The sequence below is a fragment of the Melopsittacus undulatus genome, chromosome 10 (genome assembly GCF_012275295.1).
Source record: "Melopsittacus undulatus isolate bMelUnd1 chromosome 10, bMelUnd1.mat.Z, whole genome shotgun sequence".
Taxonomy (NCBI): Eukaryota; Metazoa; Chordata; class Aves; order Psittaciformes; family Psittaculidae; genus Melopsittacus; species Melopsittacus undulatus.
Window position 1 is genome coordinate 33,863,124 of NC_047536.1, and position 25,981 is coordinate 33,889,104.

The 25,981-nt window shown below is 47.8% G+C and overlaps 1 protein-coding gene across 4 annotated transcripts in view; it reads left to right on the plus strand.

Moving 5' to 3' along the window:
- Positions 1-24,747, plus strand: part of ZBTB46 (zinc finger and BTB domain containing 46) — a 43,637-nt gene extending 18,890 nt beyond the window's left edge. For 3 of the 4 annotated variants that reach the window (XM_034066770.1, XM_034066772.1, XM_034066771.1), the window contains 6 exons: positions 8,487-8,762; positions 14,393-14,565; positions 15,694-15,745; positions 15,835-16,146; positions 18,613-18,788; positions 22,286-24,747. In XM_034066770.1, the coding sequence (XP_033922661.1) occupies positions 8,487-8,762; positions 14,393-14,565; positions 15,694-15,745; positions 15,835-16,146; positions 18,613-18,788; positions 22,286-22,672 (1,376 nt within the window). In that variant the 3' untranslated portion in view covers positions 22,673-24,747. The remainder of the gene's footprint in view (positions 1-8,486; positions 8,763-14,392; positions 14,566-15,693; positions 15,746-15,834; positions 16,147-18,612; positions 18,789-22,285) is intronic. The other variant, XM_034066773.1, reaches the window with a different exon arrangement.
- Positions 24,748-25,981: the final 1,234 nt, after the last annotated feature.

A 25,981-nucleotide genomic window follows, 5' to 3' on the forward strand; every position in this document is an offset into this window, starting at 1 on the left:
GATTGGGAACCTCTCGGTCCCTACAGGGTGGTGTCAGTGAAGCCCACAGCTCCATGGGGACCATCTCTCCATCATAGTTTCACTATTAATCTGGATTCTCTGTTTAGCATAGAACACACGAGGGGTTTATTTCTCATCCTGTTTGGGTTGTTCAGGATGTCAGTCTTGTATGAAGCAGCCCAATATATGTTTTCCTCACCAAGCTGCAGTAACCTGGACCAGCAGTTCTCCAAAGGAAACTGAAGGATGGGCTGTATAAATAACAACTTTCTTCCTAACTGAGCCAAGACGAATTTCCTCCCCAGCCTTGAAAAATAACACGTTTGCCTTTTATTTTAACCTGTTCTTCTTGAATTTTGTAGCTTTTCTAAAGAACCATCTTGCCCTTTGTTAGTCCTAAAGATATTGATGAGATTCAGAAGTGAAGATGCCCTGAGCATCTTTGTTTTCCTTACTTGTTGCTCCTTTGCTGGATAAGGTTTGTACAGGGTTATGTGAGTACATGGAACTACAGGTCTGGGTGGTACTTAAGAGCCTCTCACTAGGAGAGCCTTTAAGCTGACAGAGTGTTGCTGGTTTTGCCTCTCCATACCCTGCAAAACTCACTTGGAGGGAGTGTTTGGAAGGATTTATTGATGCTTTTAATGCATTGGTTCAATCACAGGAGTTGTGATTCAGGAGTTTATGTCTTTGGAAGTCCTCCCACACATCCTCGGACTGTTTGCATCCTGAAGTCGGGAGTGGATTCGTGTGGCAGCTGACTGTGAAATGAAGGTGATTATTGCCAATACAGAACAGTGGGGTTTAAAGCTGCTGCAGGCTGGGAGCTTCCTGCTTCGCTGTGGCTGCAAGTAGTGATGTTTGTTTGGTCTGCAGGAAAGGCTTCAGGAGCTAAGCAGTGACCTTCATGGGAAGGGCAGCCAGGACTTGCCTGGATCCTCCCGGCTCTGCAGAGCTCCCAGGGCCTTTAATATTTATCACCATCCTCTTTAATTATGCACAAGTTTCCTCCCTCGTGCTGTGGCCACGTTCAGGTTCATCATTTTCCAATGGCACCATCTGATTCCAGCGCCTGCTGCAGGGAGTTGTGCTGCTGCCTCTCCAGCAGGACTGGAGGCAGCTGCTGGAAAAGCCTTTTCCTATCCCTTTATCCCATCTAGAGCTCGGTCGGGATGAACTCTCAGCTAGTCTGATGCAGGTGAGGTCTTGGGACCTGTCTGAGTGCAGGTAGGTGAATGTGTAGGTGGTTTTATTCCAGCAAACTATGGGATTTCCTGGAACTCTTTCACCTTTTCAATGCAAATCATCCAGTCTCTCCTTGACTATTATTACGATGCCATTGTTTCTGTTGTGATACTTGGCAATCAGGATTAGTCCAAAGAGTGAAATAGAGCTCTTGTATAACGAGAATAGGAAGAAAAATGAGCGTGGGGTTCGTGTTCAAGCTTCAGGTGTTCAAGGAACACTTGAGGATTTTTGTTCTGCAAAAGCTGTGTAAAGCCTCTGCCTTTACATGGTGCTTTATAAATAATCTATTTACCTTCTGTTTAAAAGAGAAGGAAAAAGATCTGTAGCTAGCACTGGAGGTTAATATTAATGAAGAAATAGAGAGTGAGCGCATAAGGATGGGTTTGCAGTCAGTGATGGAGGCTGGTGTAAAGGATTAGGCCAGCGTGGGATGCAGGTAGAGCAAGGGAAGGAGGGGTAGGATGGATAGAAGAGGATAAGGAGTGAAAGAGGGATAGTAGAAAGTGACAAGTGCTGAGAATGAAGAGTCTGAATTTGGTGTAGTAAAGGTGGGACTGAGACAGACTGAGGGGATGCAGGGACAAGGTTAAACCAGAACGTGTCTGTATTGGGAATACCTGGTGAGCATTGAGGCCCAGGGAATCGATTCTTAGGCTGTTGCACCCAGCTATTCCCATTAGAGACAGATGAACTCTCCTGTTTCTAACTCTTCCTTTTAACTTCTGCAGCCCAGTATTAAACCCCTTTTGCTTCAGTTTGAAATGCAGCCACATGGTAAATAACAGTGCTCCCACATGCTGCTCTGCCTTGCCTGGCTTCCCACAGTGAGCCATCAATCCATCTGCTCTAGCCTCTCCAAAACCTCTTTCCCTGCTCCTCAAAAAGGGCATGGAAATGTACTTTTAAAGGTCTGATATCCCATACTTGATATTCACTCTCCATCTTATCTAAAATAAAGGTATATTGGTAAACTGTAGCTTTTTGTGGCAGGAAACCAGATGTATTGAAGGAGATGCTAAGGAGAGTTTTAGTAGGTAAATGGACAGTGTGCAGAAGTAGTAGGGAACAGCACATAGATTGAAGTGGCTCACACAGTGTAGGAGCTGAAACATCACTGGACAGAACACAGTCATTTAGTCTTCCTTTAAATGGCTTTTGCTTTGAAGAGCAGGAGTCTCTGTTACGCCTGCCACGGTCCAAGTTCTGGTTGCAACATCACAGCTTAAGGCAGATGTTGAATTACCTGTTAGAGCCACAAATGAAAACGGGACTGAGTAAAATGTCAGTTGTCAGTAATATCTGATGGCCTAAAGCAAGCCAGGCTCAAGTTCTAATAGTTTCCTACTGCTAGTTCCTTATTTACATCACTCTTAGGCTCGAGTCTGGAAAGGTCCCTTCTGAAGGGGGATGTTTTGGATCGAACCCTTCCGCTCATTGGGAAGGTGCTGGAGCAGCTTTGAGGGTAGGCAACGGATCACAAATTCCCTGCCTCTTGGAAATGGATTACTGCATTTTTCCACCTGCTCTTCCTGACCTTGCAGTTACAGTGCAAGGCATTAAAACCCTCTTGGCTGGGACTGAGAGGCAGTTTGATGTTGGTTCTATTGAGGAGGCACTTGGACACCTTAAGCAGGGGTAGTTGGCAGTGCCAGGCTCCTGTTGGAGCCAGACCTGGAGGGGTGACAGATTTGGGCTCTGATGCCACCCCCAGAATTCCTTCTTGGTGCTGAGCTGGGTGAAATCGGCTTAGCTCATGTCCTGCATTCCTTTGGCTTCGGGAGCTGCCCCATTCCTGGCCTTTGGGGTGAAGAATCACTGCTGGAGGTGGCAGGAGTGCTGAGTGAACAACCGGCTTCTCCCTATCGCCACGGCTGTGGGTAAGGGAACCATCAGGATGCGATCCTTGCAGGAATAACTCTTTGAGTTTCTGTTATTAAAGGGTTAGGTCAGCTTATTTTGAAGCCTGGAAACAAAAACCATTGCTTTAAACCCAGGCACTTACTCCCTGGATACACCCTGGCTTTAAAATGGTTCCACCCTAACCCAGCTTTAGCTCAAAGCGCAGTGTGTTTCCTTTCCCCACCCTGCATTCCATTTTCCCCAGGCTCCAGAGCCCTCCTCTTCCTCCTCCCTGTGGAAGCAGCCCTGATTCTGTTCATCTGCTCTAAGTCCAGAGATCAGAGGCACTTCCCCTCTCTCCGTGGTTGATGTGTTCCCTGTGCCAGGGCTGCCCTCACCTCCTCTTTGCAGATATCTCAGCCTTGCACAAGCAAACTGTGCCCCATTATTGGTTCTTGACCGAAACTACAAGTGAGAAACCAAACAGGTTTGGGAACTGTAGCGTAAAAAGGCTTCTCTGTGATCAGCACCATTCACTTTCCTATTTGAAGGCTGCTTTTGCCTTCAGATACAGTAGGAATTCATTCTGCAGAGGCAGGGATCAAACCCAAACCAGCTTTTCCTCTGTTGGTCCCTGTTTAATTTACTTTGTGTTTCTTGCAGGCACCTGCTTTCGAAGGTAACTGTTTGTTCTGAGGGCTTTTCAAAGGTTCTAGCTCAGCATCATGTCACAGAATGAGTCCCTGTGTTCATGTTCAATGTGGTATTTGGGTGTTCGATTTCTGTCCCTTCGGTGCTGGTGTCTGTTCATGTGCAGCAAGAGGCTGTATTGAGCAGCAGCAGGGAACAGGATCAGTCCTTTTAGTGCATGAGGTATCTGACATAAAGAGGTTAAGCTCAGGCTCAATCTTAGTGGTGTTGAAGTGATAGTATGGAGTTACTTATAGTTCTCCACATATTTTGGGGGGGAAACTGTGGTTTAAGGTATTTCTGCACTGCCCAAACATTCCTGCTCCTGCAAGGACCACTTTATTACTCCTTTTCAGCACAGTTTCAAAACCAACTCATTAAATGTAACCATTTCTCTTTGGATTTGGGTGCTTTGTTTGAATTCCCTTTGAATTTGGGGTGTTCATGGTCTGGGGAAGATCAGTTCTCTGCCCAGATTTACCCTGTAGCCCTGCAGAGGGTTGAGTCGGGGTCACTAACAGGCAATGGGAGAGCAGCAATGAGCCGCTGGGATTGGAGCCAGGAGCTCCTTTTGCTGACACACACCACAGAAAAACATCTGCAGAGTTTGATTCAGGGCTACAAAAACAAATAGCACAGGAAAGAGAGAGGTTGAAGATGGGGTGTTGAGGAGAATGGAACATGCTGGTCAAACGGGTATGATGAATATACAATGGAATCCCAGCCTGGATTGGGTTGAAGGGACCTTAAAGCTCATCCAGTTCCAATGGGCAGGGACCCCTTCCACTGGAGCAGCTGCTCCAAGCCCCTGTGTCCAACCTGGCCTTGAGCACTGCCAGGGATGGGGCAGCCACAGCTGCTCTGGGCACCCTGTGCCTCAGCACCCTCACAGGGAACAGCCTGAAGTCCTCCAGGCAGCATTTAATGATCATTACCTGTTGTGGTTAAATACATCTCTTTGCCTGATGCTTTCCTGCCTTGTGGAACTGGAGCTGATTGTTGATGCTGAGCACGTTTATTGTATCCACGTGTAGACTGCGATGTTTGTAAACCAGTGCTGATCAAACCCAATGCAGCTCCTGGCATCGCTTCTGTGTGTAAACATGACAGCGTGGGAGAGCACTGCCTTTGCTTAACAGGGAAACACTTTAGAAGGGTTTCTATTAGAAGGGAAGGGGGGATCTGCAATAGAAGCAGCAAGGATATATTTAGCAGCTGCTCAGAGCTTGTCATTTCCTACCAGCCTGAGTGCTCCTTTTTCTCTTTTATTCCCAAGAAATAAACACTAAGAAATGAAAGTTTTTTGTCCTTTTCTATCTGCAAGTTTAAAACTTCACTGTCTGTTGCACAGGAGGAGATGAAGCCAAATCTTCCTCATCTTCCACCAGAAACATCATCCTTGAGATGACAGCTGAAGCCGACTCAGGCAGAGCTCTATAGGTACTTGACACACATAGGCAGAACCACCTCAGCAGATGAAGGCTTTGGTTTCACCTGAGGTTTTTGCTGATGGGTTCAGCTCAGGTCATGGTTTGCCAGTGTCCTTGGATGGAAAGCAGAGTTTGAAGTGGCTCCCACCTTCCCTTGGGACTGAACTGTCCCCCCACACTCTCCTCCACTTGTTCCGGTGTGAATGTCTGTGCAGCCATGGAGTGATCCGGAGTGGGAACTGCTTGGGGTTTAAATATAACCTTCTCTTAATAAACCAGTTTATTTATAACGTATTAGTTCCTGTCTGGAGTTCACCTCACAACTACACACATAGTCATGGTCCAGCTGAGCGAGGAGCAGAGGAGGATGCAGGAATGAAGACTTGAGGTGGGAGTAGTGGTGATGCTCATAGAATCCCAGAATGGTTTGTGTTGAAAGGGACCTTAAAGCTCTTCCACCTCCAACCCCTGCCACAGTCAGGGACACCTTCCACTGGAGGAGGTTGCTCCAAACCCCTTGTCCTGTCCCTACAGGCCTTTGGCCAAAGCCTCACATAGATATTTATGTAAAGAAACAACTTGTGCTGTGGGGTTTGATGTGGTTTCTTCCTCCATGTGTTAAACCGAGCAGCATGATGTGCCAGCCCTGCTTCATGTTTGGCTGTGGGAGGGGAAGTATTTGGTGGACTTAGCTGGGGGTTCTGCTATTTATGACTGTCAAGTGTGCTTTATACAGAAGAGGAGGATAGAAGATTATCCAGTGTTTCTTTAATTAGCCCCAGAGAGTTGTAGGATCTTGCTGTCACCCCAAGCTTTGGCAAGTGTCCACAAATGCAGGCAGATGGAGGCTATGGCTGGTTTAGTTGACAGTGATACTGATGCTGGGGTGAGAGGATGCTGGTGGAGCCGTGGGATGGTGGTGGTCATTCTCCTGAAGCCCCTCAAGGCTTAAATGGTGCAGCCTCTGACACCAAAGGGATCTGGAGCTGTTGGAGCAAGTCCATAGGAAGCCATAGGAATGGCTTGAGCCTGCCCGAGGGGAGATTGAGCTGAGCTCTTAGGCAGAAGCTGTTCCCTGTGAGGGTGCTGAGGCGCTGGCACAGGGTGCCCAGAGAAGCTGTGGCTGCCCCATCCCTGGCAGTGCTCAAGGCCAGGTTGGACACAGGGGCTTGGAGCAGCTGCTCCAGTGGAAGGGTCCCTGCGCATTGGAGCTGGATGAGCTTTAAGGTCCCTTCCAACCCAAACCAGGCTGGGATTGCAATCAGATTTCCTCTGTTCCTTTTACATTAGGCTTTCATGTGTAGATAAGAACTTTACTGGTTTATCATCACTTTTGGAGTTTGAGATGTGTGGAAAAACTGTTGCCAACATTGTGAAAAATCAGCCTTGTGTTTTATCAGAAACTAAAGAAAAACAGTAAAACACTGAAGCCAAGAAGCCAACAAAGCTTCCCTAAAGCTGCTGTTTGGGAAAGTCAGCTGCTGTAATAGAGCACAGTAATTCTTTGCTAAAGAGACTAATGAGCTCAGTGGTTCAGAGCAGCCTTAATCCCTGCTCAGCTCCCTGCTCCGAGCAGGATTCCCTGTGAGCAGGGCTGGAGCCTGGGCAGTCACTGGGACCGTGTCAGCGGGATGAGGAATGAGCTGTGGATGGCTCAGATGGAGCTCGGAGGCCTCCACGTGAGTAATGGCAAAAGAGAAGCTCATTTACTACGGGTTTACATCGGGCTGCAGCGCTGTAGTAAACAGTTTGGATTAGTGGGAAGTGATGGGAGCTGTTGATTCATAGACTTCTTCCCTAAATCCGGGTGAAAGGAGCTGTGTGCTGGGGAAGAGCACAAAGTGGTTTCGGAGGCACCGAGAAGAGGAACTCATGAGTTTGGGGTTTTTGATGCACTGTGAGGATTTCAGTCCTTACGTGACTGAGTATTTATTTGGCCTTAATGTGAGTTTGATTGGGTTCCATCAGCTATAAATACTGGAAGCTCCAGCCTCTATTTCACTGCCTGTCACTGCTCTCGCCTGTTGAGGAGCATTTACTGTCTCGTTGTGGTTGCAATTAATCCGCATGTGTTTTAGCAATTAGTGTGTATGTGCAGCAGGCAGCTATGGTCTGGCAAGTGTCAATCAGCATCTGGAGCTGGCAGGGAGGAAACACAAGGTGATTTACTGCCTCCTGCTCCTTTGGCAGCACCGCCTGTTGACAGACACCCTTCCTGGCCCAGCTCAGTGCAGGGGTTTGCCACGGAGGCTGTGAGGAGCAGAGGTATCATCATGCCTGTGATGGGTAAAGCTGTTCCATTATCACTCCAATGGGTTAGAATTGGCTTTCTCTGCCACCTTCTGTATGGTTTTTGAAGTCTCCTCGTTTCCCTTTATGCAGAAGCAGCAGTTTTTAAACCAAACTTCATTATCATCTAGAAAAAGGTGTATTATAGACCTGTCAGCTGCTCACTCAGAGGGATGGCAAAATACGTAAGAAGTCAAAACAACTGAATCCCTCTGCTTAGCTGATATGTATGAAGACTGGTGATGGGAGATTAAGGAAGCAAGACACAGATGGAGGAGGAGAAATGGTTTGCTTTAAAGAGAAGCCATCTCTGATAGCTCACATAGCTGCTGCTGTGCTTGCAGCCCCCAGTATGGGGTATTCCATCTCCAGGGTGTAGGAGGACCCAGCTAATGATTGGCTTTTCCTTACTGTTTGCTTTGAGGCGTTTTGGTTTTTAAAGGACATGGGAAGAGTGAACAGTGAGAGGTGCTGGTGCTGCAGTACAGCTTCATGGAGGGGGTCTTTAACTAACCTGGAGAGGGGCTTGGGACAAGGGATGTAGGGACAGGCCAAGGGGAATGGCTTGAACCTGCCCGAGGGGAGACTGAGCTGAGCTCTGAGGCAGAAGCTGTTCCCTGTGAGGGTGCTGAGGCGCTGGCACAGGGTGCCCAGAGGAGCTGTGGCTGCCCCATCCCTGGCAGTGCTCAAGGCCAGGTTGGACACAGGGGCTTGGAGCAGCTGCTCCAGTGGAAGGGTTGGAACTGGAGGAGCTTTAAGGTCCCTTCCATCCCAAACCATCCTGGGATGCTGTGATTTAACACATGAATGTAATGTCAGCACTAGCAGATATCCTGAAATCATAATTTTAAGTGAGTAACCAAGGTTTTGTGCAGTTTCAACTCCTGGGGAGCTCACTCACCTCTCCCTTCCCTTCCCAGCCCTGAAGCTTGCGTTGTTCCCCATCTCAGGAATCCTTCTCCCTGTCTCACATCCTCTCTCCCCACACAGGTGCTGAGGTGCCAGAGCCCAGCAGCTCAGAGAGCAGAGCAGAGCGCTCGGAGCCCTACAGCAGCATGGAGGACACCCTCCTCCCCAGCGAGAGCACCTACATCCCACAGCCACTGACCCCGGACAAGGAGGATGTGCTGCAGGCTGCCACCGTGGCCAACCTGCGGGCGGCTCTCATGAGCAAGAACAGCCTCCTGTCCCTCAAAGCCGACATGCTGGGCGAGGACAGCTCCCTGCTCTTCGAGTACCTGCCCAAAGGCACCCACTCGCTCTCTCGTAAGTCTGTGTTTCTCTTCTTCTTGCTGATTGACACCTGAAGTGAAGGGGTTTGTGAGAGGAAAACACAGGGCACCGGATCGTGTGTTTAGATCCAGGTTTATGTCCTGCTTAATCCTGCTTTCCATAAGGTGAAGACTGTGTCTGGTGTTGATCCAGCTTCGATGGTAACTGCACAGGGCACCAGATCGTGTGTTTAGATCCAGTTTTATGTCCTGCTTAATCCCGCTTTCCATAAGGTGAAAACTGTGTCTGGTGTTGATCCAGCTTCGATGGTAACTGCTGACGCCGTGGAAGAAAGTAGTTAGTGTGTGTGTAGTGTCCTCAGACCTCTGGTTTACTCATTTGCACAATGGTACTTACAAAGAGAACACAAAGTGTTTGAGTCCTTATGGTAGAAGGAGCTTCAGAGGGTTTGAATCCAAACTGACTGATGCTGAAATCTTGCCTGTTGCTCCTGGGTCTGTAGTTGTGGGTTTGTACATCAAAGGATCTTTACTTCTTCCTGGTTAGTTTTAGACCTCTCTCCAAGGAGCAGGTATTGATTGTGTTGTTACACTTGCACATGGAAATGAATGGGTTTTCTCCTGGTGATGTGTTGGAGACAGCTGATGTGTATGTTAGGGGTGGGCAGCTGATTTTTCAGCATGCTTTTGTGTTCATTGCAATCAAAGTAGTTGGATTCTCTAGTGCACAAAGAAAGGAAAACTATTAATGCTGTATTTTAATCATGCTCACAGAAGATAGGGCATAAAATAGAGCAGGCAGTGGCTCTCCAAGTACTGCATCTGAGGTTCCAACAGAAAGGGTCTATTTTAATCTATACTGACAAAATTAACCCATTAAATAGAATGAAAAGTTCACTTATTTTGCTTTTACTGTCCACTGTGGCAAAAGATAGGTAGTTTTTAATGGTTATAGATTCACAGAATGAATCCCAGACTGGTTTGGTTGGAAGGGGCCTTAAAGCTCCTCCAGCTCCGACCCCTGGGACCCCTTCCACTGGAGCAGCTGCTCCAAGCCCCATCCAAGTGGTCAACTGGTGGCTTGAGCTGCGTGATAAAGGGAAATAACTGCAGCAGGTAATGTCAGTCTTAGTATCTCTTGACACTTCTCAGTCTGAACAGTAAAACTAATTCTAAGTTTAGAGAGAAAAGATGAAGTTATTGTACCTTATTGTGCAGCCCAAGTGCTGCAGTGTTCGTCTTCCTTCCACTGTCATTTTCTTAGTGGATGATCTCCAATTAAGTCAGATTTAGATGGTTCAAACAAGGCTCCTGGGATGAAAATCCCTTTGTTGCAGTGCAGCAGCAAAGACCCTGTGGAGCAGTTCAGCCTCTGGCTTGTGTGCAGTGGGACAGGGGGAGCTCAGGAGGGTGATTTATACACTGTGGGTTCAGCTCTGTCTTGTGACAGGTGAGATCAGTGCTGTCATCTGTCATGATAAACGTTGATAACAGGACTGTCTCTATCCATCATCCTTCTTTCACTTACTTAGAAGCTGAAGCACCACTTGGCATAAAGACAAATGAGTAGAAGACAGTCACATTTGGGCTGGAAATTAGAGATTGCCCATCCAGAGAAGTGGAGTTTGGGAACAGGAGTGGTGATGGCAGGAGACCAACAGGGCTTAAGATAAAGCTTGGCACCTTCAGAAGAGGAGGTGAATGATAGATCATTGATGGGTGCAGTGACTCAGGAGGTCCTTCCGGCCTGTGTCTGAGGTGCCTGTGTTCCCATCCTCTTACTATGACTTCAGCTTCATCAGCTCAGCTCCAGTGATCTCATCTCTATGGGAGCAAAGTGAATTGCATGAGGCAAACACAAGACAGGTCACTTGCTCTGTAGCTCCCTGCCCATGGCAGGGGGGTTGGAACTGGGTGATCTTAAGGTCCTTTCCAACCCTAACTATTCTATGATTCTAGGATTCTATGGATGGGGCTGGTACAAGGATTTTTACAGAAGGATGGAGTTAAGGGACATACTTTGCATTCATCTTGTTCAAACCCAGTTATTAATACATTTTAACCACTTATAAAAGACATTCTGCTCTAAGACTCTTTTTTAAGTGGTTGGTATGAATACAATAGGACATCAAGTCTAATGAGAATCCTCAGTGTATAAAGTGAGGGGTAAGAAGGTTCTGGAGATCTAAAAGCACAGTCTGGGTTGGTGCTGGCTTTGTAGGTGTTTTTCACATCCTACTTCAAACACAATTTGAGGATGTTGAGTCATTGTAAGTCCTGGGTTCTATTTAAGAAGAAAAAAGGTGGGGGGAGTAGGCAGGAGCACAGGGCAAGGAAAAGGTTTTATTGCTTTTTCAATCCAGTTTTCACATGGAAAAGCAAACACTCGTTTCAGGAATTCGAAGCGATCAATCTCTTTTGAGTTTAAACCTGGTTTTAACCTGAACTGCTGTCACTGGAGTGTCCTTGTGTGTGCTCGTGAAGCACTGCAGTGACTGACTCGAGGAGCAGTGCTTGGGTTTCTTTGTCTTCTCTGGAGGAAACACTTACTGGAAGTGGACAAAGCTGAAGAGTGTGTTTATTATACATGGTTAAAGTGGGATGAGCTGTGTCCAAAGGGGATCTCACTCTCCAGGTCACTGCATGTGTTGGGAGTTTCCAGTTTTCCTTCTGCATAATTCACACTGTTGGAGGAGTTAAAAGGGGAAACCCCAAAGTTTTCCCTTTGCCCTGTGTGCTTCTTTCCTAATTCATTGTATGCTGTAATGATCGTTTGAGGTGTGAAGTTACTTAACATGCTCCTGATGGAAAACAAAGCCTGGGGTGTGTGAGGGCTGGTGTATGACTGTGATGGGGTCAAACCTAAGTGCAGCATTTCTAAAGGAAAGCAGTTCAAACTCATGTAAAACATGGAGGGAAGATTTAAGTAGCTTGTTATTTGGGTAACACAGTCATAGACAACCTGCAGCTCTGAGAATTGTGGTGTTCACGGTGTATGGTCAAGACTGATGTTGTTCATGTGCTTGCTGGAAACCTAAAGAACATGTGGGGTTTGCAGCATAAAAGACCATGGAAGTTACTCATGGGTAACACTGAGGTTGTCTTGGGAACCATTCCTTACTGTGGGGATCTTTCAGATAAGCCAGTCTAAGAGGTTCAGTTGTCATGCTCTGTCTATAAAAGCAGGTTATCCCATGCTGGTTTCCTTGGCTTCATAACACGTGTCTTACTTCACTTGCGGTGCTGAACTTTGGTAGCATTGTTCCGGATGGTTACACCACAGCTACTAAAGTCTCAAAGGCTTTAATTGACTCTTTTTAGCTGCTATTGCCAAGTATAATCAAGAGAATGAGACTTTTAATATTCATTAGCAACCAAGCTGCTCAGTCCATGTCCTTGTTCTCCTTTGGGGGTGCTGGGCTCCCCTGAAGGGCGACTCTCCCATGTTTCCAGAATAGCACATTGCCTACTTTTCTATGTGTCTAAGTTTGGCTTTTCCTGTTTACCCTCTTGCAACTGCAACTGTTTATAGAAGCAATTCCTATGAAGCTCTCTGGCCAAGTGATTCCATGGCACACAGAGCCCTTTTCTTTGGGCAAACCGGCTAATAGGGTATTTTTAGGCAGTGGTTCATTGAAAGCAACCACTTCCACTGGCACTGCCTGTTGGAGGAATGCGTTTTACCCAGTGGTCAACAGCCCCACGAGGGAGTTGAAGGGGTTCAGTTTGGCATGGAAGTTTTGTACATGGTACATGAAGCTTTATGGGAGAATGGATGTGATTTTAAGCACTATGATAACCTGTGTTGTTCTCTTTCCCTCAGTTTCCTCTCCATGTTCATAGGAATATTGTTAAACCAAGGCATCATCTGTATGCAGAGCTGATTCCTGATTGAGAAGTTAAAACACTTGTCACTAAAATCCATTTCAATCCAAATGTAGGAGGGGAAGAAGGTTTCTCCCAGTATTAGAATGGGACAGAACATGAATCCAGGTGCTGTTTGCCTTCTCATGTACAACGTGGGGGTCATTTATGTGGGTTTTTCCTCTTGTGTTACCTGCAGTTGTTGAAACCAAATAAACCTTAACTGTTGGTTTAAAACTCAGCTTTGTGCTTTGTTGTGTTGTACATCTTTGTGGCTCATGGTGGGTGATGGAGTTTGTTGTTCCTCCTTTAGCTTTCACATGTGTGTAGTTTCCTAGGGACCTGTATAAAAGCACCCTTGGTAGGATGAAGTGCAACACAGAGATGCCTCTGAAGTTCTCTGTACTCTCAAGTGTGTAGCTTCAATGTAAACAGGGAGGTTGGAATCAGTTTGGGATGTTCAGGGGGAAAACCAGGGATATGTGGATGTCTAGGCAGGAATTCTGCTGTGGACCTGGGGTCACAGTTTGTAATGGGAATTACTGATGAATTCATGGTTTTCCTGCCTGGAATTTATGGGGGTTTAGGGTTTTGTTGTCCTGGCTTTAAACTGCAAGAGCCCCAGATGAGCAGCACCAGCACGGACCAGTGCAGTATTGTTCCCTTGGACAGAGTGAACCACGTTGTGTGAGATCCCCATCTGTGATCAAAGCAGAGGAAGGTACATCAAACATCCAGCCTGTGGCACGAGAGCACAGTTTCCTCTGGGACCCAATACAAAGTTGGGTTTGGGATCACTGGTGTTCAGAAACCTTTGTTGTGCCCCAGATCACAGTGTATTGTACTTGGCCCTAGAATAAACTTGGACATGTTATTTGTAGCTGCATTAAAGTGTGGGGTTTATATCCGTAAAGGTCTCAATCAGGCTCCTTTGTGTGAGAAATAAAACAGCCTTTAGGGCATCGAATGCTTTAAATAGGCATTTATTTCCTTTGATGCCATATCTGCTCCTCATTCTGCCTGCTTGCCTTTCAGAAGTAATGACCTGCTCAATATGTTGTTGCAGTGTTCAGTCAAGGGGGTTGTTAAAGTATGTTTAACAGTCTGGAACGTCTGCTGCTCTCGATTACATGCTCCTTACTTGTGCTTAGATGTGTTGTGCATTAGCAGGGCAGTTTGTGGAGTGGCATTTACCATTTGACCGGTGCTACAGATTGACTGTTGCAACAGCTTCTGTTTCAGGCACACAAATGATGTTTTCCTTTTTAATCTATAATAGGTTTGTTGGAATCTGATTGACCATCAGGTATCATTGAATGGTTTTGTACAGGTATCTGCACTTCCATGCTTGGTCACCAGAGAATGAAAGCAATACTTCCCCCATCTTTTGTAAAGCACTTTGAGATCAAGGATTGACACTATATCATAAATACACTGCGGTCAGATCTGGAGCTTTGCCATCAAGTTTCAAGCAAGTCAATAGTAGAATCCAGTCTCTGTGTATGTTGAAATGGGTGTGAAATGATGCTTCTCCCAGAGGTGTCTTTCAGCAGTGTGACTGCTCTGGCTGTTGGTGCTGCTTTCTCCCTATGGACCCTCTTAGTGACAGTGCCACATGGTGTGACAGCACCACACACACCAGGTATTAGGGTAGGGAGGCTGGTTTGAACACAGCAAAGCCTCTGGCATCAGTGTCCTGCTGCATCCCTTCCTGCCACTGATGGAAGCCACCCTTTGGAGGCCTGGTGTAAAGCCTGGTGCTGGTGCACGTGGGTGAGATTCGTTTCCTGTGTTCCCCAGGGCCTGGCACCAACTTGAATCGTCCAAGGGGCGAAAGTGATGGCAAAGTGGAAGCCCCATCTCCCCCGCTGCCTTCATCACACCTTGCCACTCAGAGCCCCCCCGAGGCCTGCTCCTCTGGTGGCATGTCACCAGAGACCGGGGCAAAAGGAGAGGTGCCTTCCTCCACACAGGTGAGATGGGTGCTGGGGGGGGGGGGAATGCCAACACATTGAAGTGTAAAGGTATCTGTTTCATCACATTCTGGTGGGTTTGGGTGTCCTGGTTTAGGGATATAGGAATGCTTGGGAAAACCTGTCTCATACTTTGGTCTGTTAGCTGTGTTCTGGTTTTGAAGACAGGGTATTTTAAACCTAGGAAGTCTGTGGAGGTCAAGGCTGGTGCTGTCCTAATTTTAGCCTTTGTGCCTTTCCTCAGCAGAACTTGCATTCACAAACCTGGATGGTTTGAAGGATACATGGCCTTTTTATTGTCAGTCCTTCTGGTTGTGAAGCATAGCATGCAAGAACATAGTAATGGCATAAAGATAGCTGAGACCACAGCTATCCACTGCCCACCTTGTGTTTTGCACTTAGATTTCTTCTAACTACCTAAATTGGGATAGAAGCAGCTTGGCTTCTGTATTACACTCCGACATCAAACTCATAGCTTCCTATGGTGTTTCTTAGTCTTTGTATATTGGAATGATGCTTTAATTCCAGTAAAGAAACGGATGGAAACACAGATTTCCCTTTGCAGTCATCTCTGCTCAGAACGGCCACTTGCCCATCCACCCAGGCTGCATCACACCTCTGCCCCATAGAGAGCTGCCATCTGCCACACGCTGGCACACTGCAAATGCTGCAGGAAACCTAAACATCACCTTTTATTGAGCATTTGGATCAGAAAGCACTGCATAAAGGGAGTTATGCAGAAGGTGTTTGTTTTCTATGGGGGAAGAAGAAGTAGCTGTGTAGGGCTAAGGGAAAACTTGCCCTTTCTGTTGTATCTGCTAGAGATTTTCTGTCCATTGGCTACAGTGAGAGCTAAGGGTGCTTGGTGAGGCTGGGAAGTGAGTACTTACCCAGGCCCCAAAAGGGCATGTCGATTACTCTCTTCAAAACACCAAATCTTGCCAAATACAACCCATTAACTCGGCTGCTTTGAGAGTGAGAGCCTGTAAAGGCAGATTGGTGGCCAGAAGAGATGAGCCTCCCTTGAAGAAGGGGTGAAGGCCGAGGTAAGATGGGGCTCTGAGCCCTGACACAGAGATGAGTCCTTGTAAATGCTTGCCTTAACTCCAGGATGCTTTCCATTTGCAGGCCGCTTATGATGGACTTTTAGCCCTTTGGCAGTTTGATAACTCTGATTCAGGTGAGCAGAGAGAGAAATGAGTTTTAAACCTGTGGTTGTTTCACCCCAGAGGATGCTCATCTGTTCATGTCCCTCTGTTCCTGTTCTAGATACGAGTTTCTCCAGATCCGAAGACATGGATGGAACCACTGATGGCCTCTCCCAGGATCCCAGCCTGGCCAAGAGGCTGACCTGTGGTTTCTGCAGGAGGGTTTTCCAGCATGCTGAAGAGCTGAAGGAGCACATCCATGAGCATGCCTTCTCCATGCTTTTCCCATTGGACTTGGTTGACTGCCCCCGGCCGGGCCTCACTGACAGAGTGCTTCCCAATCCGCTCTCCCGCTTCCAGTGCTCCCAGTGCCCTGCCACCTTCACTCTGAAATCCAACATGGATCGGCACGAGAAGACCATCCACTTCCACTGTAAGAAGATGCAGTGTCCTAACTGTGCCGAGCTGTTTCGAGACAAGACAGACTTAAACAGGCACCTTATGTCTGTGCACTGGGGTGCTTGTGTCTGTCTGTCCTGTGGGTACACGGAAGAGCCTCAGTAGCTACATGGAAGTGTTACCCAGGCTCTGCCCTGCTGCATGGGCTCAGGCTTTGGGACAGTGTAGGACAAACAGGATCCTGAGGACCTGTAGCTTCTATTGTGTGTATGAGACACTCAGGAAAAACAACTTGATCATTGTTCCCATAATAAACCTACCACAGGTGTCATATGGGAGAGTAACTCCCCAAAGCTGAGCAGGGGATAACATGCTGGGTCCAGGCACTGTGTAACTGCAGGCACGGTGTGATTTGTGTGCAAAGATGACTTGGGTCAGCCCATGCAATGGGCACTTTGGCTGTTTTACTGGTGTGATCATACTGTGTGCTTGCGTGTACGACCTCAAACTTCTTATGAGTAGATCTCAAAGTGCTTTATAAAAGAAATGGTGTTTTCCTTGTATTCCCTGCAACAATAACATACCTCAGCTTGTTAGCCATAGACTTAACAATAGAATTCAATCTGCTGAGTTCTGGTCTAAGTGCTGTGTCCATTAGGCAAGCCAGATGTTTCATCTGGAGATGGGGAGCTGTGGCAGTGCTGGGGTGCTCAGCCCTGTAAGCTTTATAGAAAGTCTGGGTTTCTGTGCATTGAACAGATAAAACCATGTCCCCTGTTGCACATGGGAACAGGCAGAATGATTTGGGCTTGAGAATTGGCTCAAGGCTTGTGTATTTATTGATATTACCTTCTCTGAGAGATACACTGGAGTGTGGCTGTGGTTTCTATCATGTAACTTAGCCAGACTGTGATGCTGAAACTGAGAAGAGGCTTTACACAGCAGATGTGATGTAACTTAGGGTGTGCATACAGAATCAGTCACTGGAGGGTCCTCTTACTGTAATGCCTTTTTATTACATGAAAATCAGATATTTTTATAAAAGATTAGCTCTTTCTATATCTCTTGCTATATATTTACATGCAAACCAGGATTACAGTAACTGTGCAAGTGGTGTAATGAAGTGTGGTGCTTCCCAGGTGCTCCCAGTACAACCCTGGCTATCAGCAGCTTGAGCTTCAGCATTGTAGGACTGATTCCTTAACATGGGAGAGGGCTGAGAGGATGAAAGCAGCTTCTCCATGTGATCTTTGGAGGAGTTTCCGCACTTGGCTTAGTTCTTATTCCCTTCTCTAAAGCACTTTCCCTTCACAGCCTCAGGATCTGGTTGCTGTTGGCATCTCCATGCCAGTTTCCTTACCTTGTCTAGACTCTGTAGTAAGAGGTTTGTAGGGATCCTGGGGACTGTGTTTGTGTGGCTTGTCACTAATAACTGAGTGTGATAGACGAGACTGGAAACGTGTTTCTCATGTATAGCTTTGTGTTGTAGAACTGAAGAAAGTGGGCTCCTTGCCTCTGGTTGTATAGACAAGGGGGTGTCAAATCCAAAGGAGAAGATAAAGCAACAGATTCTTTTCCTGTAATATAAAAGAGGAGTAAACCAGTAAGTAAGTCTTGTACCTAAGGCTATAGGTGTGAGCAGGGCTGGTGAGGTGTCTGCCAGAGCTTCCTCTGGGCATCAGGCCCCATGAAAGTGCCTCCTTTGGGAGGTTCCTAAGGCAGTGCAAGTGTGGAGCCCCTTGAAACCAGCCCTTCAGGAGTCTGCTTGATCCCAATGAGTGATCTTTACTGATAGGGAATAAGCTATTGCTTAGTGCTCTCCTTGGTGTCAGTGTTGCAGCCATGGCCCAAATGCTTGCATTGGTTTTTAGTAGTATCAGTGTTATCCCTGGCAAATGAGACCCTTGGGCTGTCTGTACCATGGGCATCCCATGGGGCCACTTTCAGCAGCTCCTATGGAGATGGAATGAAGAAAAGAGTCAACTGTGTCAGAAAGACTTTGAGGTCTACCCCTTTCCTAGCTCAATTGAAGGGGGCAGAACAAGGTCCATCAAGCACGATGGAAGTTGGATGGGGCTCGGAGCAAGCTGCTCTAGTGGAAGGTGTCCTTGCCCGTGGCAGGGGTTGGAACTGGATGAGCTTTATGGGGTGTTCTGTCTGTGGTCTGCTGCTCACAGCTATCTGCTACCTCCACAAATAACAGTGTTATACTTCAGATAATTCACTACAATCAGAAGCACAGTTACTTGGCATTGATACCATTTAGCAAGTGTGTTACAGACCGTTGGTGAATGTTTGTGTGGTGGTTTGTTCCAAAGCTCCTCTGATGAAAGTACTTGAAGTTCTTTAGTACCAGAAGTGCAATAATACAAGGATTAAAACCACTGTAGATGGTTGAGGGGTAAGATTGTGATTTCACAGTGAACCACATCAACAGTGAAGTACCACATGAGAAGACTGTCCTTTTGTAATCAGCATCTTCTGCTTTGCTCTCTTGCAGTCAACGAGTTCACGGTCATCAGGAAGAAGTTCAAGTGCCCCTACTGCAGCTTTTCAGCCATGCACCAGTGCATCCTGAAGAGACACATGCGATCCCACACGGGAGAGAGGCCCTATCCCTGTGAGATCTGTGGGAAGAAGTTCACGCGCCGGGAGCACATGAAGCGACACACGTTGGTAAGAGCCCAGCACAGCCTCGGCTGGAGCATCAGTTATCACTTAGAGATAAGATAAAGGATAAGATAAAGATGAAAGATGAGATAAAGGAGCTTCGTGTGAGGTCTGTATTGTGTTTTCCCCTCCGGGGCTCCTCTAAAGGCTTCTCCATCATCCTTTCCCCACCATTCAAAGGCTGTCTTTTGCTGTCATTTCATCCAGAGGGACCTTCCCCATCCTCTCCTAGCACAGTCTAGGAAGCTTTAAAGCACTCAGCAAGAAGAGTTACAGGTAAAGCTACACTGGTCTGGCAGGGCTGAATTGTCACCTTACTAAAGAGAGCTGCTCCAAGCCAGGTAGTGCTGCTGGCTGCACATCACAGCTCCTTCAGGAGCAACATTTTAAGCCAAACTTTAAGGGTTTTTAGGTAAGAATTAATTTGCCATCCTAAAGTGCTTTCTCAGAGCTTGGTATAGAGGAGATACTGTAGAAGAGCAAATAGTTTCTATACAGTTATGTCAGTAATGCACCCCAGTGAGTTCTGTTGCCCCTCTGATTAAGGTTGTAGAGAAAATCTGGGCTATTTTATACTGAGGATGGTGGCTGTGAGGTTCTAACACAGTGAGGTATTAAAATAAATCAGTGTTGACAGGCAGTGACTAGGAATTGATTTGTTGAGGTCATTGAAGTCAGTTTTCCCATATTTCTACTATATATATCATATTTCTAGTATCTGGTAAATGTTGAGTGTAAAGAATAACACACTGGAGGAGGTGCTTGGAGTAATTCCTGTTTCCCTGGCTGTAATTCTCAAGAAGCCACAATGAACTTGTAGTTCCCTCATCCCAGTCCTGCAGACGTGTGCGTCCCCTTGTGTACCTTCCTGCAAAGGCAGTTTAACAGCAGTAACACAGCTTACAGAGCCACAGAGGGCTTTGGGTGGGAAGGGACCTTAAAGCTCATCCAGCTCCAATGGACAAGGACCCCTTCCACTGGAGCAGCTGCTCCAAGCCCCTGTGTCCAACCTGGCCTTGAGCACTGCCAGGGATGGGGCAGCCACAGCTTCTCTGGGCACCCTGTGCCAGCGCCTCAGCACCCTCACAGGGAACAGCTTCTGCCTCAGAGCTCAGCTCAGTCTCCCCTCTCTTGGGCAGGTTCAAGCCATTCCCCTTGGCCTGTCCCTACATCCCTTGTCCCAAGCCCCTCTCCATGCAGAGCTTGCCAAGCAGCAGCACTGCCCACTGCAGTTATCCCCTTCCTTGCACAGGGGTGGACAAGGGGCTGATGTGCAGAGCTGCTGTGGTGTTACTTCTGAGAACTTCCCCTTTATTCCTTTCCAGACCTTCAACATGTGTTGTCAGCACAATGTGTTCCCCTCTCTCCCTTGGAATATCAGTGTTTAGTCCAAATGTGGTCTTTCTAATGCCATTGTCAGACACTGAAGGACAAACACCATTCCTGTGTTTAACACTAAGTTGGTGATAAGGGAAATAAGATTACTCTGTGCTCAGCAGCATCCAGGAATGTGTTCACTTCGAATATGCCAACTAAACTGTCAGGGTTGGAAGAGAGGAGAGAGGTGCTCAGGTTTTTAACAGGTATTTCAGTTACATGTCATTTTAGTACCTCTTTTATCATTTCCTTTTTGTACCTGTGGCCACTTTCTGTAGCCCTGTTCAGTGTTTGATGCCTGAAAGTCATTCTTCTGGCAGTTCAAACGAGGGATACCTATAGATGCTGTTGGATGCCTCACCCCAGCCCTGTCCAACTGCCTTTAGAAACCTCAGATGTAGGGCTTTAAAAGGAAATGAAATACAATGACTGTGCTTGATGCTGTTGAAGAACACATCATGGGGACTAGCTCAGGGCACAGAGAGCCTGAGGCCAGAGCACATCACAGGAGCTTCCAGGCTTTGAACACGGTTGGGACCAGTGTCGTGCAAAGCCTGAGCCAGTGGCCTGTGGTTGTGAGGGCTGAGGGGGCAAGATGGGTCAGTTTGTCCTCTTCTAAATAGCTTTAGCTCAGCTGGGTGCTGTGGATGAGCACGGGGTTATGCAGAATCCAATTGTGAGAGCAGGTGATCCCATGTGGAGGCAGGAGAAGGGAACTGGCCTCACCAGGCTTAGGATGAAAGGAAGGACTTTTCCACACCAGATGCATAGAACCAGGATCACCTTTCCTATGGGCTGCTGTGAGCATGAAAAGAAGAAATGAGTTAAGGAAAGGGTTAGGTACTGGGGATACATGCCCAGAGGCTCTGGGACTGATGGTGATGCTCAGGACAACCCCAAAGCACTGGGCAGTGTGATACAGAGCGGATCCCTCTTTGTTTCTACACCACTTCCCAAAGGGTCTCCTGTGGATTAGGGATAGGGCAGTTACTGAGGCGAGCTCCTGGGCTGCCCCAGTGTGCTGTTCATATAGAAAGAATATATATGTAAAGAGAAAATATACATGTCTCTAATGTAAGGTATATTGGCCAGCCCGAAGTAGTCAGTTGGATTAGATGATTGTTGTAGGTCCCTTCCAAATGAACTATACTGAAGTAAAATGAATCTTTATATGTATTTTATATGTGGTTTATTATATATATATAAAATAGATACATGAAAGTACCCAATGAGACTCCTTGTGATGGAATTCAGGTATTCTCACTGCCCTGCTTGGCTGTTTCCTCAGGGAGGGGAGCACGTGAACATTTTAAGCAGGCTCTTGGCCTTCCACATAAGGAAGGCAGCAGCAGATTCCACCTTTGCTTCAGTGGTTTTGTGCTTCTCAAAGTATGCAGTTTTGGTCATTGTGTAGTGGAGTTTGACTCTTGAAGGGATCTCTGGTATCCTGCAGAGGTTTTCCCACTTAGCTGGTTCCCTGTGATAGCTCCGTGTGCCTGTGTGACATGGAATGCAGTGTGATTTATGGATCAGAAACATGTGTGACAAACCATTTTCCATTCACCACAGTAGTCAGAAGTGAGGTTAGAAGTGCATCTTGATGCAGTTCTTGTGAGATACAGGATGCGTTCCCAGTGCTCCTGCTCTTTGGTTATCGGTAGCAGTGGGATCAGGAGGGAGACTGTGGAGTTAATGTCACATTGACATGTTTGATTGTGGGTTGCTTTGCTCTGGTCTGCAGAGAACCAGTGCTTGGGGGGGGATACTGGGGGGGCTGAGGGACCTGGGGGGGGGGGTCAGATGGAGAAGGGAAGGCTCAGGGGGGACCTGATGCCTCCCTCCAAGTGCCTGCAGGAGGATGGAGCCAGGAGGGGCTGGGCTCTGCTCCCAAGGAACGAGGGATGGGACAAGAGGAACCGGCCTCAAGCTGCACCAGGGCAGGTTTAGATGGAGCTGAGGAACAATTCCTGCCCCACAGGGTGCTCAGGCATTGGAATAGGGCTGCAGTCACCATCCCTGCAAGGGTTCACACCCCATGGAGACGAGGCCTCAGTGCCATGGGTTAGGGATGGCCTGGATGATGTTAAAGGTGTTTTCCAACCTCTCTGATGATCCTGCTTCCCCAGGTCCACAGCAAAGACAAGAAGTACGTGTGCAAAGTGTGCAACCGGGTGTTCATGTCAGCAGCCAGCGTGGGGATAAAGCATGGCTCCCGGCGCCACGGTGTGTGTGCCGACTGCTCTGGCCGAGGCATAGCCGCTCACCTGGACCACAACGGGGGAGAAGGCTCTCCAGATGAGTGCTACCCAGGGGAAGGGCAGTACATGGAAGACCCGGATGACATCAAAGTGGAAGGAGACGAGGAGATGGGAGACGACGATGACATCAAGTGGAAGGATGACGTGGGAATGTCACAGGATGATGTGATCTTAGATGACGACAAAGACGTCGACTCTCCGCAGGAGCAGGACAACTCTGGGGAGAACGACAAGGATTTTACCTGGATTTCTTAGGGATTCCTTTGTTTGTTGGGTTTTTTGTTCCGCTCTCTTGTTTGTAGGGGGAGGGAGGGTGGGAAGGAAGGAGAAAAGAAACTTACGTAGCCTTGTTGTCGTCCATGTGTGCAAAATAACTCTTGTGTTTTCTAAACCAGTCCTTGTCCCGCTCGGATGCTCTTAGCAGGGTCATTCCCAGTGGCACCACTGGCTTCACCTTCCCCCTTCTCCCTCCAGCACCAGCCCCGGCTGCAGCCATCGGGGTGATGAGGTGAGGGTGTGAGCACTGCATGGTGGAGCCTGGGTGAAGCACGAGTCCTCCCTCCCTTGCCACCCTGCGTGGGGAGAGCTGTGTCCAAAGCAGGTTGTTCTCATGGTGGTTGGGTCTTTGTTCCTTTCCTTTGTTCTGTTTAACACCTTGTCTGTTGCTGAGATCCCAGCAGCGGTGGGATTACAGCTGGTGTTGTGGAAGCAGGTTGATGGATGTGTTGGAGGGCTGCCCTTGGTGATACAGGCCTTTGGCAAAGCTACTGGAATTGAGTTCTAATTGTTGTTTATGGAGCCAAATAGATCAAAAGGCAAGTCAGAGCCTTATGGATTCTTCTCTTGGACTCTCAGCTTCCAAAAGAATCACCATCAAACAGAGGAAGATGATGACATTTCTTGGGCCTGCAGGTGTCATACTCACATCCTGTCTTCCAGCCTTGGTTATCCACGGGCGCTGCGATGCGTATTGGTGCTTCCAGAAGCACCATCTGCTGTAGAGGACACAGGTAATTCTCTACCTGTTGTTCTTCCCCTTTGCTCAGCTGCCTTTTCACAGATATATGCAAACCATAGCAAAAACATTGGCAAAGTGCAGGAGGAGCTGGGAAAGGCTGAGGGGAGGAGATCCTAGGTGGGTGGAAATCCTGCTCCTCACATCCTGTAGGTGTTCATGGGGGCAGGATTCCACCTGGGTCCATTGCTCTTCCTCCCACAGTTACATGCATCACGAGTAGGCAGGACTCCTGTTGAATCCATGCCAACCCCTTCAGCTTTAGCTGCACTGGGTCTGTGTATAGTTTCAAATAAACCTAATTTACTGTAACTAAGAGCCAGGTTTCTCTCCCAGCATCTCCAGAGAGACTGGGACTGCTCCAGGTGGTTGCATTCTCCTTGTTCCTACCGGCCTCTTGCCTTCTCCCACTTACACCTGAATGACAGCAGCAAAGCACCATTGGAAGCATCTCGCTCCTGAGCTGGTTTTTACCCTTCCCCTCTTTGCTTCTGGTGCTCTTTGACATGACAAAGCTGACGACCTCACCCTTCCCTTGCCACAGAGCAGTTCTATGCCCTGCCTGTGACTGTGGCTCTGCCACAGGAGACAACCTGTTACCAGAAAGCCAAATGACTCACGGTGCTATTTTCCCCCTGTGGTGGGATAGGTGAGCCCAGTGGGATGGAGGATGTTCCTGCAGGTCTGGTGGCCCTTAGTGGAAAGCCTGGTTCCATCCGGTGATGGAAGTACCCAGTGTCTTGTACAGTAAACCCCAGTAAAGCAAATGGTCTTGAAGGACTGGAGCCACTCAGTGCCAGGGTTTGATGGAGTGTGGTGGGAGCCTCAATCCTGGCACCTGCAGTAGCTTCATTGACTCCCTGATTTCAGTCACATCCTGGGTTTGTGGCTTTATTCCTCTCTCTGCTCCTCAGTTCCTTGCAGAATTCCCTTTACTGGGAGTCTCCAGCAGCTCCTGATCTGTTGCTTTGGGTGCACACTGGGGTTTGGAGACACAGGTCTTCCCTAAAGTCCTCTGTTGGGCTCCATGAGGCCACGTGAGCACCATGGGCTGCTGCTCCTTAGGATTGAAGCAGTTAAGTGGGACTTGTTGCTTTGGGGCAGGGAGAAGGGGTCACCCTCCTCTTTAAGCACTCACAGAGCGGAAGGGTCACACTGAAGCATCTTAAACCCCTCATTTTCCATGTTAGCTTCTTGTAAATCCCTCCTCCCATAGCTAAAGGGACATAAACACCCCAGAACAGGACAACTGGACCCCTGGATGCTGCTTTTCCAGTGGTTGGGGGGTCCTGGAGCAAGGTTGTTGGTTCCTTACCCTGACTTTGACCTCTCATTATGTGTATTTATTGTCATTTATCCTGTAAATATGGGGGTCTCTGAGGTCCTGAACTTGCAGCCTTACCTGTAACACATAGACAAGTACATACAGTGTTTCACAGATAGCTGTAGCTTTGCTCTTCCTGGGTACAAATCTGTTTAAACATCCCTTTTAACCCCAAACCCATTCAGGTTCCCTTTGGTTTCTGTGCCATTCCATCCCAGCCATCTCCTCCCATGCTGGTGTGTGGATCTGCTGGCATCCCTGCAAGGAGGAGCAGGAGGTGTTGGTGTGAGTCTTCCTCTTCCTCATCTTTGGGTCCTGTCATCAGGATTCTGGAGCTCTTCACTATGGGATTCCTTTGGAAACACTTTGGTTTCTTTCCTTTGTCTTATTTGCAGGGTGGGCAGTAAACCAAGGGGCTTGGGAAGTGTTTCCCAGTGATGCCCCTTGGGAAGTGGCTTCTTCTTTAAGCTGGCAATGCAAAAGATGTATCAAAAAGGAGAGAAAACCAGAAAACCCACTTAAAAGCTGACCTTGACCATGTCACCATGATGCTCTGTGTGACTAACACAGTCTGCAGGCACCAAACCAGCTCAGATCCACCACCCCACATCTGAAGTGCTCTGGTTGGATGGAGGTGGCCGCTATGGAAGCATAGGAATCAAGTCTTGAACCTGCCCCATTCCAGTGGGCTCAAACCCAGGGAATTTGGGCTTTTCCCTTCTTTTTAAGATGCTGGAACTTTATACATCCCCCTTGTCCCATGTGGCTCCTCTCGGGATCTACTGCCTATGCAAACGGCTTCTGCTCTTGGAGAAAAGCAGCTCTGCCTCTTGTAGCCACTCACTCCAGTAACCTCTGGCTCTTTGTATTTCCCTTCAGGGCTTTGTATACTTCCCCAGGTTCCCCTTTTTCAGGTTTTTCTAACTCTTTATCAATGTGTATCCACTTTACATATGGGGTTTCCAAAGGAGAATTCCCATTCCAGGTAAAGCAGTTGAAACCTTTGGGTCTTGATAACTCCCAACAGAGGAGGGTTTAGAGATGTTTGTACATAGCCTCAATGTTCCTCCCTGGATCTCCTCCATGAGCCTCCTTTGGTTTCCTGAGAGCACAATGTATGTTCCAGCCGCTCTTCACAGCCCTTTAACACACAATAGGGTGTGAACGACCCCACCAAACCCATTGGGGAAGGTGCTGAGGCCATTGGGTTTGGTGGTGGTCCTGC